Genomic DNA, 18,334 nt, shown 5'->3' with positions numbered 1-18,334 from the left:
AGCCTTGGATATTTGGCAAACATTTTGTCAGAAATAAACACAATTCAAGGAAAATAACAGGGTTTGTTGCCAATAATAACATTTGATCTTCTACACAAAAATGAGAATTTTGGAAAACTTGTATCTTGCCCTGTGAATATAATATATTTCCAATTTAGAGAATTTTATAGTGATATCAGTGGTGATATTAACAAACATTATTTATTTAACATCAGAAAATAAAATGTATCAATATTTGTATTATCTTCATAACTCAGTGACAAATGTTTTTTAAAAGACCAGTGGATGGTATTACAAAATCATGTACCAAGATAGACCAATAGATTTTAATGTCACAGAGTATGAAATGTTTATTGATATGGTTTCAGATTCTGCCTTACAATTCATCTTTAAAAAATCTACCACTTATTGAATGTTGTTGTATGTCAAAGAAGAATGTCCACCATTATCTGAAAAGACTATTAAATTTTTCCTACCTTTTCTAACTGTATATCTAAGGCCAGGTAGATAATTTTTGTTGTTGTTGTTTTCAAAAATAGACGTATTTTTCACAAAAATATATATTTTTTTTTCTTAATTTTTTTATTGTTATGTTAATCACTATATTACATCATCAGGTTTTGGTGCAGTGTTCCATGATTCATTGTTTGTTCATAACACCCAGTGCTCCATGCAGAACGTGCCCTTCTCAATACCCATCACCGGGCCAACCCATCCCCCTACCCCCCTCCCCTCTAGAACCCTCAGTTTGTTTCTCAGAGTCCATCATCTCTCATGGTTCATCTCCCCCTCTGACATACTCCCCTTTTCTTCCTCTCCTGTTATCTTCTTTTTCACAAAAATATATTTTATGTTAACATGTAATAAGTCCTGGGGCAACTGGGTGGCTCAGATGGTTAAGCATCTGCCTTTGGCTCAGGTCATGATCCCGGGGTCCTGGGATCCAGCCCCGCATCAGGCTCCCTGCCAAGCAGGGAGCCTGCTTCTCCTTCTCCCTCTACTGTTTCCCCTGCTTGTGCTCTCTTGCTCTCTCTGTCAAATAAATAAATAAAATCTTTAAAAAAATTTAAAAAAATGTAGTAAGTCCATTATTATTTTTAAATGAACTAAGTATTTTAATAATTTATCTGTTTTAATTTCTAATATGATAAATATGGATATATGTCACCCACTATGTAGTAAAGAAGCTAATTTTGCCCAAAAAGAGGCCTGGCCTTTACCCTCAGCTTCTAGGGGGTAATTTTTGTTTGCTTGCAGGCCTTGGACTAACTTGATAGTAATGATATGATTTAAATTGAGGGCTGGCCACACCTTAGGGTGGGGCTGACCAAGTCAGAAAGGCCAACAATGTGATTTATGGGTCTCTTTATATCAGTTGACTTGGAGATTAAGATCAACTACAAGGGCAATCAACCAATCATGCCTATATAATGGGGCCCCAATAAAAACTATAAACACTAGGCTTGGGCAAGCTTCCCTGGTTGGCAATAATCTGTGTGTATTTTCACACCAGGAGAGTACATGGAAGCTCTGCATCTGATATTTCCCTGCACTCAACTCTACAAACTTTTTCCCCTGTTGATTTTAATCTGTATCCTTTCCCTGTGATAAACTGTAACTGTGAGTATAATAGCTTTCAGTGAGTTCTGTGACTCCTTTTAGAGAATTACCAAAACTGAGGGTGGTTTTAGGAAACCCCTCAAACTTGCAATTAGTGTCAGAAATTCAAGCAGTCTTAGAAACTGTGCCCCTAACTCTTCCCACCCACATAAACAAAAGCTTGGTAATTTTTAAGAATATAAAGTTTCCCAAAACCAAAAAGTTTAAGAAACATTAATACGTTTTCTTTCTTTCTTTCTTTCTTTCTTTTTCTTTTCTTTTCTTTTCTTTCTTTCTTTTTTTTTTTTTTTTTTGAGAAAGAGAGAGAGAGAGAGAGTGAGTGGAGGGGTGAGCAGAGGGAGAAGGAGAAAGAAAATCTTAAGCAGGCTCCATACCCAGCATGGAGCCTGATGGCATGTGGGGTTTGATCTCACAACCCTGCCTTCTGACCTGAGCAGAAATCAAGAGTCAGACGCTTAACTGACTGAGCCACCCAGGTGCCCCTAATATGTTTTCTATATGTCTAGAAAATCAAAGAAAAAACTCTTTGATTTTCTAGCCAAATATGTGACTCTGCCAATAATTAGAACCCTTAAAAGTTCAACAAAGTATTTAGATACAGGATCAATGCACAAAAACCAAGTTTCCTATAAACCAGCAATAATGAATTAGGCAATATGATAATAATAATAATAATAATGATCTAGCATAAACTACAAAGTACCCAAGAATAAATCTGAAAAGAAATAAAGAAGACCTGAATGAAAAAAAAAATAGAAATAAAACTTTCACTGAGACCTGTTTATATATCCATATAGCATTTATCCAACTGGCAAAAGTCACTACTATAAAGGTGCCAATTTTCTCCATATTCATATATGAGTTATAGACAATACAAATAAAAGCTCAGTAAAAACTTTTTAAAGAAATACCACAACTGATTCTAAATAGCAAATCACATTGCCAGCCTTTGGTAAATAAAACAGTAGAACAGTATTTCAGATCTCTTCTGGTTTTCTGGTTCTAACATTTTATAAATTCTGAAAATTAAGCTATAAATTACTCTCTTATTTCTCTTTTCCCTAACAGGCCAGCAGAAGTGTTCTGTTCTGTGAGAACAGAACCCAAGGAAATGATTATTGTGGAAAGTGTTTAGAAATTGGCTTCTGTAATTCTTCCCATCTCCAAATACAGTTGGATTTTGACTCTCTTCCCATTAAGAGGTGGAACCCATTTCTCCACACTTTGGATTTGGGCTTGGTCATGTGACTTGTTTTGTCCTGTGGGACATTGGCAGATGTGATGCAGGCAGCATCTTGAAAAGTGCTTGCACATAGGGGCTTCTTCTGTTGCCTCTTGGAGTCCAGCTGTGATGAGAATCCTAAGCTAGCATGCTAGACGTTAGGGACCCATGTCCCAGTTATCACTATCACACCAAGCAATTGCCAGTCATGTGAATGAGGCCCCCTAAAACCAACCCTCTCCCACTTGACCCATCAGCTAACTACAGCCAAGTGAGTTCTGAAAAGGTCAGCAGAATTCCCCAGCTGAGCACAGTCCAAATTGCCTATCACAACATTTTGAGCAAGTAAATGATAAAAACTCCAAGTCACTAAGTTTTAGGTTATCTATTATGAACAGAAGCCAAATAATAAAATAACTAATTTCCTGCCAGTATCCTAAATATTGGCATTCTTTTTTTTTAATAGTATTGGTTTCAACAGATTGAATTTTGCAAAAAGAGAGAAAAGTCAGGTGACAATGAGCAAGGACTACATTAGACAATTTAGATGAAATATGAGTGTATTATTTATTTCTAGAGCTTACTGATGGTTATTTTAAAAATAATGTGCAATGTGCAATTATATGATTCATTTACACATTATAGATAATTTGCTCTTCCAGAATATAATTGAACATTTCATTTTGGCACATGTCAAAAATCAGGGTTTATTCTGTCTCCTGAAAGTGCCATAACAATTTTTGACTTACCTCTTCATTCTGAACTCACTAGAAGACAATATCCAATAAACTGCAAAATTATAGGATTTAATTGTTCCATTTGTAAAACACATAAAAAACTGGAATGATCAGCCATATACAGGAAAGTATATATTTTCCCCGTACATATCTATGGGGCAGGAAAACGTTTTAAAAAAGGTTAATGCAAACAAAACATTTCATGAATGGGTATAAGGAAAGAAGGTGTGCTCATTCTGTAACAGAGGAAGGATGGTCTTATTAAACACACAAAGAAGCAAAATTCAGAAAGCAGTTTCCTAGCATGGACCACACTCTCTACAGTCAGGAAAATTCGCTTTTTGGGTCCCTGCTGTAGGTCCAGTGCCACGCTTGTCCCTTGGCTCAGAGTAAACGCTCAGTAAACATCGATTGAATGAATGGATGAATGGAAGATCTCTTGAGACTCTTCTTGCTCTAACATTTTTATGTTTCTATGATTTATATTCATCTGCCATATGCTTTTACAAATAGAATGATTTTATAGTTTGAATTATTTTAGGACCCCCAAAACATCACTTTTTCCTCAGAAGAATTTGAGGTATACTGAGCAAATGAGGAAAAGGAGGCTACAAAGCAGTGATCATAAATGTTGAACCTATACTTTCTTATTTCTTCCTTATGGTTTTGAGTATTATTATTTTAAAACGTTTTAATTATGAAAGTAGGATAATACATATTCACTGATAAAATTTGGGAAACATAAAAATACAAGGAAGAAAATACTAATTATCTGCAATATCACCACTATTAACATTTTGGCATTAGATAGATGGTTAGGGAAAATCATTTGAATTTGGTGCAGTATTTCAAAAATCCATGGACTATTCAGGCTTTTTATATTTTGAGAATCAATATGGCATAAAAGCTATGATTGCAATCTCCTGACACAAACATATGGATTGTATATGCATCAGCCTATTCCTTGAATAGCCACAGTCAAGTTATTAAAACATCAGTTCCTTCCTCTGTAATATGGAAATAATAATATAAGTAACACAAAGATGTTGTAATGATGAAAGGACTTAGTACATATTATGTGCTCAACACTGTGCATGGCACATAATAATCAATAATGTTAACTGTCGTTATTACTATTAATTCAATGGCATAACTTTGGCAATTTTTATTTTCCTGGAGATAGTTCTGATTATGATAGCTTTGATTATGATTTTGATTACTACTATTGCTATAATGAAGAATATTTTGGTCACTTATATTAGAAATCCAGTGAATTTATCTTGTTTTTTAAGATCGATTCATAGTATTAGTCTCTTAAGCATTTTCATATTCAGGCGTCCATGACCAGAAATATTATTATTCCTTGCTGCCGCTCCTCCTCAGACCTCTCTGAACTCCTCTAAGCCCTTCTGAGATTCCTTTTCTGGGCACCCCCTTCTCTCCCCACTGCACTTCTTCATCTGTGCACTCTCCTTGGGTGTATCACTTTCGAGTTTTAACTGGGATCATCCCACAAGTCTGATTTCTGCCCTAAGCTTCAGACTTACAGTTCATTTCCTGTAGCATATGGCCAATTGGATATTCCATATATCCTCAAATATGACTTGCCCTCCAAACTTTCTTCCTCTAGGACCAAAGATGACATCATCCACCAGTTTTCTGAGCTCTGAGCCAGAAACCCAGCCCTCATGTTGTCCCCCTCCGATACTCCATATTTGTCCAATCACAGTGTCATAAATCTGCCATCTCCTTCCCCTCACTGTCTCTATTCGCTGGACCTGGCAGTAACTCCCAAACTGTTCTCCTAGTCTCTGGTCTTCACTTTTTTTTTTTAAGATTCTATTTATTTATTTAAGAGAGGGATAGTGAGCGAGAGAGAGAGAACACAAGCAGGGGGAGGGGCAGGGAGAGAGGGAGAAGCAGACTCCCCACTCAGCGGGGAGCATGACATGGAGCTCGATCCCAGGACTCTGGGATCGTGACCTGAACAGAAGGCAGATGCTTAACCCAGTGAACCACCCAGGCGCCCCTGGTCTTCACTTAAAACCGTTGTGTACCCTGCTCAAGAAGGTGAACTTCTGGAGGTATCAGCTGGGAATTCCCAGAGTCTTCTCATCATGTTCACTGCACATGGTAAAGTCAATGCCTAGCATGTCATTCAAGGCTTCTGTGACCTGGTATTAACCCTTCTTTCAAGCCTCATTCTTGCTACTTCCTACTTTATGCTTTGACGGTCACAAATAACCAGGATGTGGGCGCGCACACACAGTATGTTCTCCCATCCCTCCATGCAGTTCCTCTGGTGGAAAGGTTTTCCCACCTTTCTCCTTGCTACCTCCAAATCCTATCTTCATACCTAGCTTCAGTGTCACCTTCCCCAAGAAGCTTTCCTTAAACCGAACATTGAACTAAGTCATTCTATCATTGTCCTCTGTGCTCACGATGCTCAAAGTATGTGTGTGTCTGTCTCCCCATCCTGACTGCCACTGGTCCAGGGACGAGACTGCCATATTCACACTGGTACCACCACACAGAATAGACCCTCATCACATGCCCCTGGAGCCACAGCGACCTCTTTTTGTTCCTGGCTCCCTCCCCTCACCTGTTCAGGGTTACAGACATTAGTCTTAGTCATCAAATCTTCTTGCAATTTTGCTACAGAAGGGCGCTCCTAATAGGTGCCATTATCTGACTCACAGGTTAGTAAGAGGTCTCACAGGTTAAAACTGAAGGTTAAATGACGCATTTTCATAAAAGAGATATCTATGAGAAAGCCCTCAGATCGCATAAAATATGCAACATGATTTGGTTGTGAAATATTACTCCATTCTGGTATCCAAGAACCCACAGATACCCTATAGAACTTATAAAAACCTGAGTACAGAAATAATCTTCTAACAATGTATATAGATAGCCAGAGATGTCTATAAAGTCTGGACACAGATAATATTATTCTATTTTTTGTTACAGATTGAAGATGTCCTTGATGACATTGTGTATATTCACCTGTTTGCAGACCTGACCATGAACTGTTTGCCTAAGGAGGACTCATCCAAACTACTGATCCTGTATATCAATACCACTGAGAGTCACTTGAGTTTTTGATCCTCTTTGTAAAAGTGGACTCGTAGCCCTACAAAAATCACCAACATATCATTTTGACAAACACCATGTCAAAAAATGTAGATTTTTGATTTTTCTATGGAACCCAAGCCCCCGAAATAAGGGAAGGAAGCCGTTTGAGGATCTCAGCTGCCCTTCTGGGTTTGGTTGCATGCATATTACACAGGGTTTGGAGGTAGCCCTCCGAAATATTAGCTGAAAGCTTCCTCAGAAAGCAAATCTTTCCCACATCCTTCCCTGCAGTTCCTCTTTAAGAGGTGTCAGCATGGCTGAAAGAATGAAGTGGCTGCACATTGTCTGGCAGTGCTATTATGTGCTTAACATTTCCATAACAAAAGTGCCACTCGACTTCTCCCCGATTAATGCAGCTCGAGGGCTCTTGTCGGCCTTTAATAAAACATTGTTGAAATCATTTATTTAGAGCCCCTGGTTACTAGTGGGAGAATGACCATCTTTGTGCCAAAATATAGTGTATACAGTCCACTATTTTGTAGTAGATCATTCTGTTATTTAAGAAATTGATTAAATGGATGCCTTAGAAGGTATTTATGCTAATAGCACATTACTTATGTCATTCAGATAGTCAAGGGTGAACCTTTTCAACTGTCCAGCAGAGACAATCCCTCAAATAGAATACAGTAACATCCAACTTTACTTAACTCACAAGGTTGCCAGACCCACTGGAAACCCAGCCCTCCCAGAACTACTCTCCGGCTACAAGGCATCTGTAATGGGCTGCCTCCCAACAAGCCTACTTTGGGGAGCTGGGAGAAATGGGGTCAACTGACACAGTTTCAGATGCTCCTTCAGTGTAAGAGGTCATAAAACAAATAACGTGTACTTTTCTTTTTACCAGTTCGAAAGAGGTACGTGAGGTTATATTTGAGAACTTCCGCAGTTGAACCCGGCAAGCTAATGATTCAAAGCCAAAGTTTGAAAGTAGAAAGATTTTCAGTATACAGCTTGGTGTCTCTGAGAGTTCTCATGGCATTTCTTTCCTTTTATTCTATATGACATGGCCCTGCTGGGATGGAGTGGGGGTTTGAAAGCAGAAATGATGAGGAAGGGCACCCCACTCCATGTGCTTTCTCTTGACTCTTCGAGAGAGATGCTACTGCTCCTGAGTTGTGTCTTCACCCATGTGGGCCCCATTGGGAGGGCTGTGGTGCGCCCCAGATGAGTCAGAGTGTGGTGGCCCCTTAAGTTTGTGGCATTTGGCACCAAGAGCTGCGCCCTTACTTATGGACATTTGTGGGGGCCCAGCCTAAGCACAGGGTTGTCCTGCTACATGGTACTAGAATTTAGTTCCCTCTAGCCATTTCTCCCCTTCACATAAGTGTATAGCTGGCGTACATTGCTATATATTGTTAAAAATAAACAGAGACCTTATGTTATGTCCATTGTGGTCATAAACAAAAGCGTTGCTGTGTGCTTGGGTGAGCAGTGAAGCCTGAACCTCCTTCTATTTACTGTATGGTCACTGTCAGTTCAATGAACTGCCTCCTTGTTCTCCACCATTGTCCCACACTCCCTTAAACATTTGTCACTGAAGTGCCCCCAAAGACAAATAAACTGTCACTGAGAATGCAAACCTGCTAACGGGGGGGAAATGGGACCAGCCTCAAGGACACATGATTTTATGTGAAATCCTAAGGGAGTTCCTTGCACCCTGGAAGACTTCTGAGAAGAATGGCACTTTTCCAGAATCCCCAGGAAAAGCCAGATACTCTTTCTTTCAATAATGGTACTTCCAGGCATTCTCCATGAGACATTTGGCCGTCTCAAATGTCCAAAATTCCAAAAGGGTCCCCAGAGAGCGTGAAATATTACAGATGTCAACATCTGTAAAAATTCTTTCTGCCTAGGTGCAGATGGCAACATACAATCCTGTAACCAAAGGTTCTAAGATCTCAGCAACCTGTTCTGGAATCCAACTAGGTCTGTAGAGGGACGAGGGGGCTCCTGGGCTCTAGCATAGAACTGTTTAAATTAAAATGAGCCACCGATCAATGTTCACTCTCTTCAAGGAAGAAAGCATAAAGCTTCGTGTCCTCTCTCCCCAACAGCGAGCTGTGTTGATTTATTCCAGGCAGATGCTTTTGACAGGACCCTGTAAAATCAAGTCGTGAGTTTATTGTACCAGTTAATTATCAGGCCTTTTCTAGTGCTAATGCCTTTTACTTCTTACTGGGGAAAACTGGGCCTTTTACTGGGACAAAGACTTAACTTTTAGTCAAGAATGTGTTAAAATAACAGGAGATGGAGATGATTTAAATATATTTAAGGACAAACGCAGGAGCATTGCTAACTGGAGGTTTGTAAAGAACGCTGATTTCATTTACAAGTCTCTTGGAATACTCTTTGTTCACTTCCCAAAGAAACAACGCTTTCAGCTTTGTTTTAACAATATGTTTACTCAACCATTCAGGTGACTGGGGATTGCAGCCACACACCACTCTCCTAGCCTCTCTGATGCTACAGCTGTCTCAGACTTTCTGATGCTACACATACACCAATCTTGGTTTTAGGTCCAACAAGAAGTGCCTCGAAGCCCTCCAGAAAAGCTGGGAAAAGAGCGAGTTAGAGGCAAAAGAAACCTGGAAAGTAGAGGGTGGGAGTGGTGGGGGGAGGAAGTTGGAAAGGGGCATAGCTTTGTTAATTACTTCAGGCAGCAGAGAAATCTGGTTATGTTTTCTCAGTACATGTTAATATCATATAAAGAGACACGAGATCTTGCTAATCTGTCGACCCCTCAGACAAAGTTTATTTGTGGTGACTTTTAAACTCCTGACTCGCCTTCCAATCACCGCGTTTAAAATGAAAAGCTTTAAATAAACACCAGGAATAGAAGATAAATAAACTTTTTTTCCCTCTTGCAAGTGCCTAGCTTGGCGAGGTTCAGACTCAAATCCCCAGAGGACAGAGCGCTCTCTTTTGTGTTAATGTTTAAAAGATTTTCCAATGCCGGAGTTTATTCCTACTGCAAACATTTCTATTTACAAGGTCAAGTGTATCAGCACTCGACACAGCTTAAGAGTGTAATTATTTATCTAAGGGCGTTTGAGTGTAGATCAGTAGCTCTGGCAGGAACCCAACCTTCAGCCCACTGCTAAACAACTCCTCACAACAATATTACAAGTTCTGGTGATTGTTCTTCTCCCCAGTGTGTTTACTTTTGCCCGCCTGAATGTTTTGTAACAAAATTTTGTACTTTTTCACCCAAAGTGTGAAAATGACTTTGAAGCGGTGTGCCAGGTTTCCTAAGACCTATTGGTAACAGATGTTATTGGCATGTTTGATTGTAGGAGAATGTCTGTGGCCAGATAGGACACTCCTGGAGGAGGGGCTTGGGGGCTCCCCTTGGAAAAGAGGGGAGGGGAGAGAGACCTCTGGGTTATCCCCAGATTATGTAGGAAGACACTATTTTGTGAGTTCTCTCCACAAACTAAAAACCAATGCAGGCCAGTGGGTTATATCTTTTTAGCTGCTTCATTTACACATGTCTAATTGTTCATTAAATTAGAGGCAGAAATAATAACCCTCATTTCTTGTCTTGTACTGTACTTTAATTTCAGTTGATGGTTGATAGATTCCCAGGGGCTCTTCCACCCCCCTCCTTACCCATTATTGGGTAAACCACAATGTAACTCTGGAAAGTAACTACACCATATTCATTATTTAAAAACTCTTTACTGATGTACATATTTTAATAAAACAAATAACAAAAAATACACAAAGCCATAGTTACTTAAAACATAACACTTTTTTTAAGGATGTCTATAAAAATACAATGTTTAAGGCAGTTTGGAAATGCATTTATACATTTCTACAACGTCCATAAATTCTCTTGAAAATAACAATGTTAACTTCAAATCTATAAAATACACTGTACATCTTAAGACTGTTCTAGATAGAGCACACTCGACAATGTACTGTGGGTTTGGATCCCCGGTGACAAACGGATTCTATACATTTCAGGGAGGAAAGGTGTAACGTGGCTGCAGATTTAAAATTTTAATTTCTTTTTTAAAAATAAATTATTTTTGAAGCATACACTTTATAAAAATTCTATATACAAAGTACAACAACTGGTAACAAATCCCAGTTTTAATACACTTTATATAGAAGTACCAGGGTTTAGCACCCTGATAAAAGCAGAGGCGATATATTTTCTCCGCATATTTGTACATATAATTTCTTGATGTAAAGAACAAAAATAACAAGACAAACATCGTAAAGAGGCTTTCACAGATGGCAGTGCAGAGCTCTTTTACATAAAAAGTTGCATTGTTCAACACCACTAGCAACTCTTTAGATCAGCATTTTTTGACCCTTAATCCTAAGAAATGTGCTAAGAGATCAGAGTGGTGGCAATGAAATTAAGGTCAAGGGCTCAAAGTTATCCAAAACTAATTCAGGCATATTAACCCCTTCCCATTCCTCCTTCCCCCGCCCAATCGGAGAATTCTGAGCGCTGACCAAGAGTAAACACAGGAATCGGTAAGTGGGACTTTTCTGTTTACTCACGATTGCAATGTCCTCACTGGCCATAATAAAAGTCGACACCGGCACTCCACCCCCTACCCGGCGAACCTCCCCCCCCACCGCGCCCCTTGCACCGCAAAAATGCTAATAAACAGATAGCCCCTTTTGCAAATGTAAATCCTCCTTCAAACTCCTGCTCCAAGCCCACTCCCTTGAAACTCTTAGGGCCCCACAGGTCGGTATCCTCTCTTCCGAGTCCAAGACTACGGTTCCGTACCCCCCCTCCCTCCCCCCGCCCATTCCATCCCGGGCGTCCTAAATTCTAGCTAGGCCGGTTTCTGCAGGGCAGACAAGCTGGGAGTTTCTGGAGCCTGGAATGGGGGCAGGGGAGGATGTCCAAGAAGTCATGTTCGGGAGAGGACACGGGGGTTGTCGTGAAGGGGAGACCCGCTAGGCAGAGTCTACTCAGCACGTTTTGGAAAGAATCCCAACCATCCCCTCTGTCCCCCAGCCACAGGTGCCCCGGCGCCGGCCCTCCAGCAGCCCACGGTGGGGGGCGCGAGGGCTAAACGAGCTGCGGGAGCAGCAGCAGCAGCAAGATGGAGGCGAGCGGGGTCCAGGCGGCTCCGGGCGCCGAGCGGCCACCGCCGCTGCTCCTGCGCCCGGGCCCGTAAGGCAGGTCCCCGCGGCCGCCCGCCGCTGCAGCGCCGCCGCCCGGGCGCGGCGGGTGCGGGACGCCGTCGTCGTCGTCCAGCAGCTGCTCGCCGCCCGCGCCCCCGGCGCGCTGCTCGTCGTCGTAGTCCTCGTCGTAGTAGTCGTCCAGGCCCCCGTCCGAGCCGCTGCTGCCCGGGCCGTTGCCCAGCTCAGCCCCGAAGCACAGGCGGGCCATGTTCTCCTTGACCGACTCGCAAATGGGCCGCTCCAGGCCGTCACACACGCAGTCGTTGAGCAGCGCCGCCTTGGGCACAGCCAACATGTCCTCGATGACCGTGCGGCACTCGTCGGTGCAGCGCAGCCCGTTGAAGAGCTTGCCGCAGTAGGTCAGGTAGCGGCTGAGGGCCAGGTTGCAGCGGCTGTCGCGGTCGCAGCGCCGCCGGGCCTCGGTGCAGCCCATGACCCCGCCCGCGCCCGGGCCGCCCGCGCCGCCGCTGCTCGTCCGGGGCAGGCACGGCTCAATGGCGCGCTTGGTGGACTTGCAGTTCTCGTCCTGCGCGCAGTCACAGTCCTCCAGGGCGGGCCCGCGGCGCGTGTGGTTGAGCTGAATGAGCGCCGAGATGCAGTGGCTCGGGCAGCGCCAGCGCGACGAGAACGAGGCGGCCGAAGCCGGGAAGGCGGCGGCGGCGGCGGCGGCGGCCCCCGGCGCATCGCCCCCGCCGCGCTGCGCCAATACCGGCGCGCACGCCTCGGCGTACTGGTTGTAGGCGTAGCTGCACTCCGGCTCCCCCTGGCACTGCAGCAGCGCCTGCCAGCAGATGAGGCGGCGGCCGTGCGCCAGCCCCGAGCCCCGCGGCGCCGAGCCCAGCAGCTGCAGCAGCGCCATCAGGCACAGCCAGGCGCCCGGCACGGTCCCCGCGCGGGCCCCGCCACCCAGCAGCCCTGCCACCATCGCGGGCAGCGGCGGCCGCCGGGCGAGGAGGGGAAAGGAGACGAGGCGCGGGCAGCGGCGGACGCGGAGCCGGTGGAAAAGTTTGCCCCAGTCCTGCCAACTTCTTGCATGAGTGTTTTCATAAATCCATGCGCGCCGCTCGCTGGTGCCGCGTCGCTCGCAGAAGGTCCGGCTGCCCGCTCGCTTGGGCTGCGGTGGTTTCCCAGAAATGCACAGCCGCGGAGAGCCCCTCCGGTCGGCCCCGGGCGGTGGCGGGAGGCGCTCACTGTCGCCCCGGGGGGCTGCGGGCCGCGGGGCCGCGGCGGTGCTGCAGGACCTCGCGGCGCCGCGGGTGCATTTTGCTCCGCGCCTGCAGATCCGTTGTGCGGCCGCGGCGGCTCCTTCCTCCAGGGCTCAGCGCCGCGCCGCCGCCGCCGCCGCCGCCGCCGCGGGCTCTCGCATCCCGCCGCTTCCTGGCTCGCGTCGGTGCGCTGCCCGCCTTCCCGCGGCCCGGACGCCCGCGTCCCCTCCCCCTCCGCCCGCGGCGACCCCGGCCTCGCCAAGCTCCGGGGAGCCCTTTCCGGGCGGCGCGGGGAGAACAAGAAACTCGGCGCGGCCGGGGAGCGGCTCCCGGGCTTCCCTCGGCGGCAGCTTCTCGGGTGACAAGGGGCCCGGGGAGCGGATCCGCTGAGCCCGGCTGCGGACTCGCTGGCTGCGAGGCTTTAAATACAAAAATGGGCCGGGAGCCCCCGCGTGGTGCCGCGGTGCCCCCTCATTATGCATGCATGGAAAAGCAAACAAACAAAAACATTAGCAACGCTCCTCCAGCTCGCCCAGCCCCGGCCCCGCGCGCTCCGAGCCTGCCCGCTTTCTCCTTTCTCCACTCTCTTTCGCCCTTTGCTCGGCCCCCTTTCCCGGCTTTTCGAGATGCTATTGGTCCTGCCTGTTGTTGTTGAAACTTTTTTTTTTTTTTTTTTTTTTTTTTTACGAGCCGCTGGAGTGGAGTGGGGTTGCGGAGTGGGGGAGGGCGGGGAGGGTGGTGGGCAGCTCACATTCAGGCATTCAGGGCTTGAAAGGAACGGCTTAAGGAGCCTGACAGAGGCCTGGGAGCTCCTCCTACTCTTAAGGAGGCTCGGATATGGAGCCCAGGCTCGCGCTCAGAACCAGCGGGCAGGGTTCAGGGGCAGCTGTTTGCGTCCGGCTCGGCCACAGGCCTTTTTGTTGGGTTCTTTTTTCTTTTTTCTTTTTTCTTTTTTGATAGTTTTATTAATTCTCCCTGGCTCCTACTGTGCCTTCGATTGCGTTCAGAATTCACTTTGTTTTTTGTGGTTCCCTGTCTTAGAGACCTGATCACGATTGGGGGCTGTGTGTGTGTATGTGTGTGTCGCGGGGGTGGTGGGGAGGGGATCAGAGTATTTAATGTTGAACTTTAAAACTTATGAAAAACAAAACCCAAAAGCACACAAGAAAGAGGCACACACTTCAGTTAGGGGGATGCTGTTGAGATATTTACAACGCCCCCGCCCCAGCACACGGTCCCACTTTGCCGCTCTGGCAGGTATGGCTCTTGAGGCAGGCATCATTGTCAATTGCAAGACATAAATCCAAATCAACCAGATTAATTTTTTAGGGATAGAAGTTTCTAATTCGGACGGCGATGAAAAAATAATTATAGTATTAAAAATCTCTAGGAATGTTGAGCAGCACCATATGGCCGCACTCAGAACATAAAGGAAGGGGATAAATTGGCACGCACCAAGGTTTCTATTAAAGCGTGTGTGTTTCAATCCCTCCCTCGGTTAAGGGAAGCCTCCTGCGGTAGAGCAGCCCGGGCAATCCAGGAGCGGGAGTTTGCAAACTACCTTAACTGTGGCGCAACGCAGCCTTCGACCACCAGAGGCACCGGGCTTCTGTGGCCTGTCAAAAACTGGCGCTTTTTTCCTCCCCTTTCCGTGGAGAGACTATCAACTCCATCTGTCACAAAAATTAAGGCTAAATCCCCTCTCCAGAAGCAGAGGGAGCCGGGGCTCCAGTGCGCACGGAGTTCGGCTGTCCGCCTCTCCCCGGAGGCCCCGTGAATTAGAAATGGCAAAAGTCAGAACAGAGCTTCAGCGTAGGAAGATTTATCGGGCTGCAAAAAAGCCTCCCGTTCCTGGGAAGACTGATGCATTCCTCAGGGGCTGTCTGCCTTAGGAAGCTGCACCTCCGCAACCCCAAAAAATAAAAAATAAAAAACTTTAAAATAAGTATATTGACGTAAGGCAGACCATGTTGTTCTGACTTGAGTACAGAAAACACAATATCTATCTATCTATCTATCTATCTATCTATCTATCTATCTATCTTTATCTATCTCTGTGGGGGGCGGTTGCTTTTGTTTTTGTTTTTGTTTGTGTGTGTGTGTGTGTGTGTGTGTGTGTGTGTGTGTGTGTGTGTGTTTGTTTTGTGTTGTTTTTAAATAGAAAGGCTGCAACTGTGTGGCCCATCAAAACAACTATTTCCCAGGCTCTGGGTACATTGTTACTTGGAGTTCACTCAGTCCTGCTAGGAGGGCTTGGACAAGTCACACTCCTTCTCCGAGACTTGGATCTTTCACATGTAAGGTTCAAGGCCAGATTAGACACTTGAAATCAAGTCTTTTCATCTTTAATGCTCTGTGATTTTAGGCTTATAAGGACAGGGTCAACATTCAGCTGCACTTTTAAACTAGTGTTTGTTGAGTTCCTTTAAATGGTGGGTCTCAAATCTTAGCGAGCATGAGATTGCGGGTTGGCCTTGTTAAAACCCAGAAGGCTGAGCCTGCTCCTGGATTTCCTGATCCAGTAGGGCTTGTGGGGCCTGAGAATCTGCATTTCTAACAAGTTCTTAGGGGACTGCTGCTGCTGCTTGTCTGGGGACCAAACTTTGAGAACCACTACTCTAGAGGTCCACATGCTTTTGTTGTTGTTTGCAAAATTTTCCCATCCTGGTCTTAATTCAGCTCTCGGTGGGATTGAAGGGAGTCCCAAGAATTTTGCATGCTCTGGGGACACCTCCATCCCAGGCTCATGGCACTCTAGTAGACTGACAGAGCAACCAGCTGCCTGAGAATGCGGTTTGGATGAGCTAGGAGAATGAATGAACCCCCTTTCCCAGAAGTCCCTGAGACTATGAGTACCACTGTGTCTGACATCCAGGTTTTCATTCATAACCACCAGACTTCCAAGCCATCTCTCATCACCCAGCCACTAATCCCTGTATTACTCTGTATATCTCTTAAACTGGCATAATTCTCATCATGAGCAACCCCCTGCCTGAAAATACCCCACTTCCAGTGGCGCTCTCAATGTGTTCTCCCCTAAATTTCCTGTATCTTCAACCTGCTTTCTGGGCTGGACCTTCACATTCTTGCTCTAACTAAAACCCAGCTGAAACCTAGGGAATAGGAGAAAATATTTGCAAACTATATGTATATGCAAAAATATGCATATAAATGACAGACAATTAGAATAGACATTTTTCCAAAGAAGATATACAAATGGCCAATAAACACATGAAAAGGCGCACAACATCACTCATCATCAGGGAAAAGCAAATTAAAACTACAAAGAACACTCACCTCACACCTGTTAGGATGGCTATCATCAAAAAAATGAGAGGTAACAAATGCTGGCCAGGATGTAGACAAAAGGGAACCCTCATGCACTGATGGTGGGAATATAAATGGGTGCAACCACTATGGAAAACAGTATGGAAGTTCCTCAAAAAAATAAAAGTAGACTTACCCTATGATGCAGCAATCTTACTTCTGGGCATATATCCAAAAGAAGCAAAATCAGTATTTCAAAGAGATACCTGTACCCATGTTCATTGCAGGATTATTCACAATAGCCAAGGTATGGAAAGGGCCTAAGTATCCATTGATGGACAAAGGATGGATAAAGAAAATGTGGTGTATATATATATATATATAATGGAATGTTACTCAGCCACAAAAAAGAAGGAAATCTTGCCATTTGTGTAAACATGGATAGTCTGAAGGCATTATGCCAAGTGAAATAAGTCAGACAGAGAAAGACAAATACTGTATGATGTCACTTATGTGTGGAGTCTTAAAAAACCAGATTCATAGGAACAGTGGAATGGTGGTTGCCAGGACCTGAGAGTTGGAGAAATGGGGTGACGTTGGTCAAAGGGGGCAAACTTTCAGTTACAGGATGAGTAAGTTCTGGGGATCTAAGGGGCAGCATGGTGACTGTAGTTAATAATACTGTGTTAAATACTTGAAAGTTGCTATAAAAGTAAAGTTTTTATCTTCTCACCCTAATAATAGCAATCAAATGGTAATTACATGAGGTGAAGTTTGTGTTAACTACCCTTATTGTGGTACACATTGCATAATATATGTTTATCAAATTGTCACATTGTATACTTTAAATGTATACAATGTTATATGTCAATCATATGTCAATAAAGCTGGGGTGTGTGTGGTGGTGGGGGGAGAGTGGGGGAGCCCAGCTGGCTGGCCCTCCTAAGTACAGCTTCCACTTTACAGATAGCAGTCCTGGCTGAGTTTTCTTCCATAGCCCGCAGACCACCAGACGTTGAAGTGAGTCCCTAGGCCTGTTGATCCTCCAAACCATTCTCTTCCCTCTTCCCCGGGGACATCTCTAACTTCCTTGACTAGCATTCTGTTAGCTTCTCCAAGAGCCACCTACTGAGTTTTCCATCACCTACAGCCCTTCTCAACCAAGATTGCTGATGGGAACCACAGAAGACAGAAAATGAGTTGAGGGGCTATTTCCTCAATCCTCTCAAGGACCAGTACCTTTCTGGACGCAGAGGAGAGAAGTATGTCTGTCGCTTACAGTGGATACTGTATGGGCCAGAGCTTGACCAGAGAAGTCTCTGAGTGAGACAGATGAAGGATTTATTATGGAGTGGTGGCCACCCACAATTGTGGGAGCTGGGGCAGCAAAGCGGTGCAGTCTGTTTTTTTTTTTGCTTCTGTTGTCGAGCCTAAATTCACTGTGGTCAGCCAGATAAGAAGTTGAGGAAGAATGCTGGGACAACATGGAGCCCATGAGGAGAACTGGAGCCAGTGGGGATGATCTGGAACTGGTGTCTCCCTCATCACTTCCAACCTTGATGCCACATGGGGTAACCCGCAGGAGAAGCTGGCGTCCTTCACTGTGGAGCTGACGGGCACCTTGTCTGGGACTTGGAGATGCAAAGCAGGAGGGCTGGGGAGAGCTGAGGAAATTCAAGTCCAGGTGCAGGCTCATGCCCACCAAGGGGAGCTTCAAATCAGCGATGAAGCTGAAAGCTACCACAGTGCTTGGGACCCTCCACTACCTGCACAGGATAAAAATAACGTGGCTGCTGCTTCACTTCCTCCTTCCAAATCTGGTGCAAACTTTGCCTTGTGGCCAATACTAACATGGAACCATGTTGCAGGGAATTCTGGGAAACGTAGTTCCATCTCAGCTCCGTTGACACAGTACATGCCTTTGGGCATTCAGGTTTAATTCTCTCCAGCCTGTACCTCCTCACAGTTTCAGTGTCTGGCTCCCGTGCTTCTCT

General features: G+C 45.0%; 1 protein-coding gene across 1 annotated transcript; it reads right to left on the bottom strand.

The window, feature by feature from the left end:
- Positions 1–10,372: 10,372 nt before the first annotated feature.
- Positions 10,373–12,929, bottom strand: GAS1 (growth arrest specific 1). Its single transcript, XM_027616867.1, has one exon. The coding sequence runs from the start codon at positions 12,791–12,793 to the stop codon at positions 11,753–11,755; it is 1,041 nt and encodes a 346-aa protein (XP_027472668.1). The 5' UTR covers positions 12,794–12,929; the 3' UTR covers positions 10,373–11,752.
- Between the last annotated feature and the right edge of the window lie 5,405 nt (positions 12,930–18,334).

This window comes from Zalophus californianus, chromosome 13, assembly GCF_009762305.2.
Source record: "Zalophus californianus isolate mZalCal1 chromosome 13, mZalCal1.pri.v2, whole genome shotgun sequence".
In the NCBI taxonomy this organism is placed as follows: domain Eukaryota; kingdom Metazoa; phylum Chordata; class Mammalia; order Carnivora; family Otariidae; genus Zalophus; species Zalophus californianus.
The sequence above is the reverse complement of the archived record's forward strand: the minus strand, read 5'-3'. Positions and strand labels throughout refer to the sequence as shown.

Coding starts and splice junctions, on each gene's coding strand:
- GAS1 (XM_027616867.1), bottom strand. CDS start 12,793: ATGGTGGCAGGGCTGCTGGGTGGCGGGGCCCGCGCGGGGACCGTGCCG.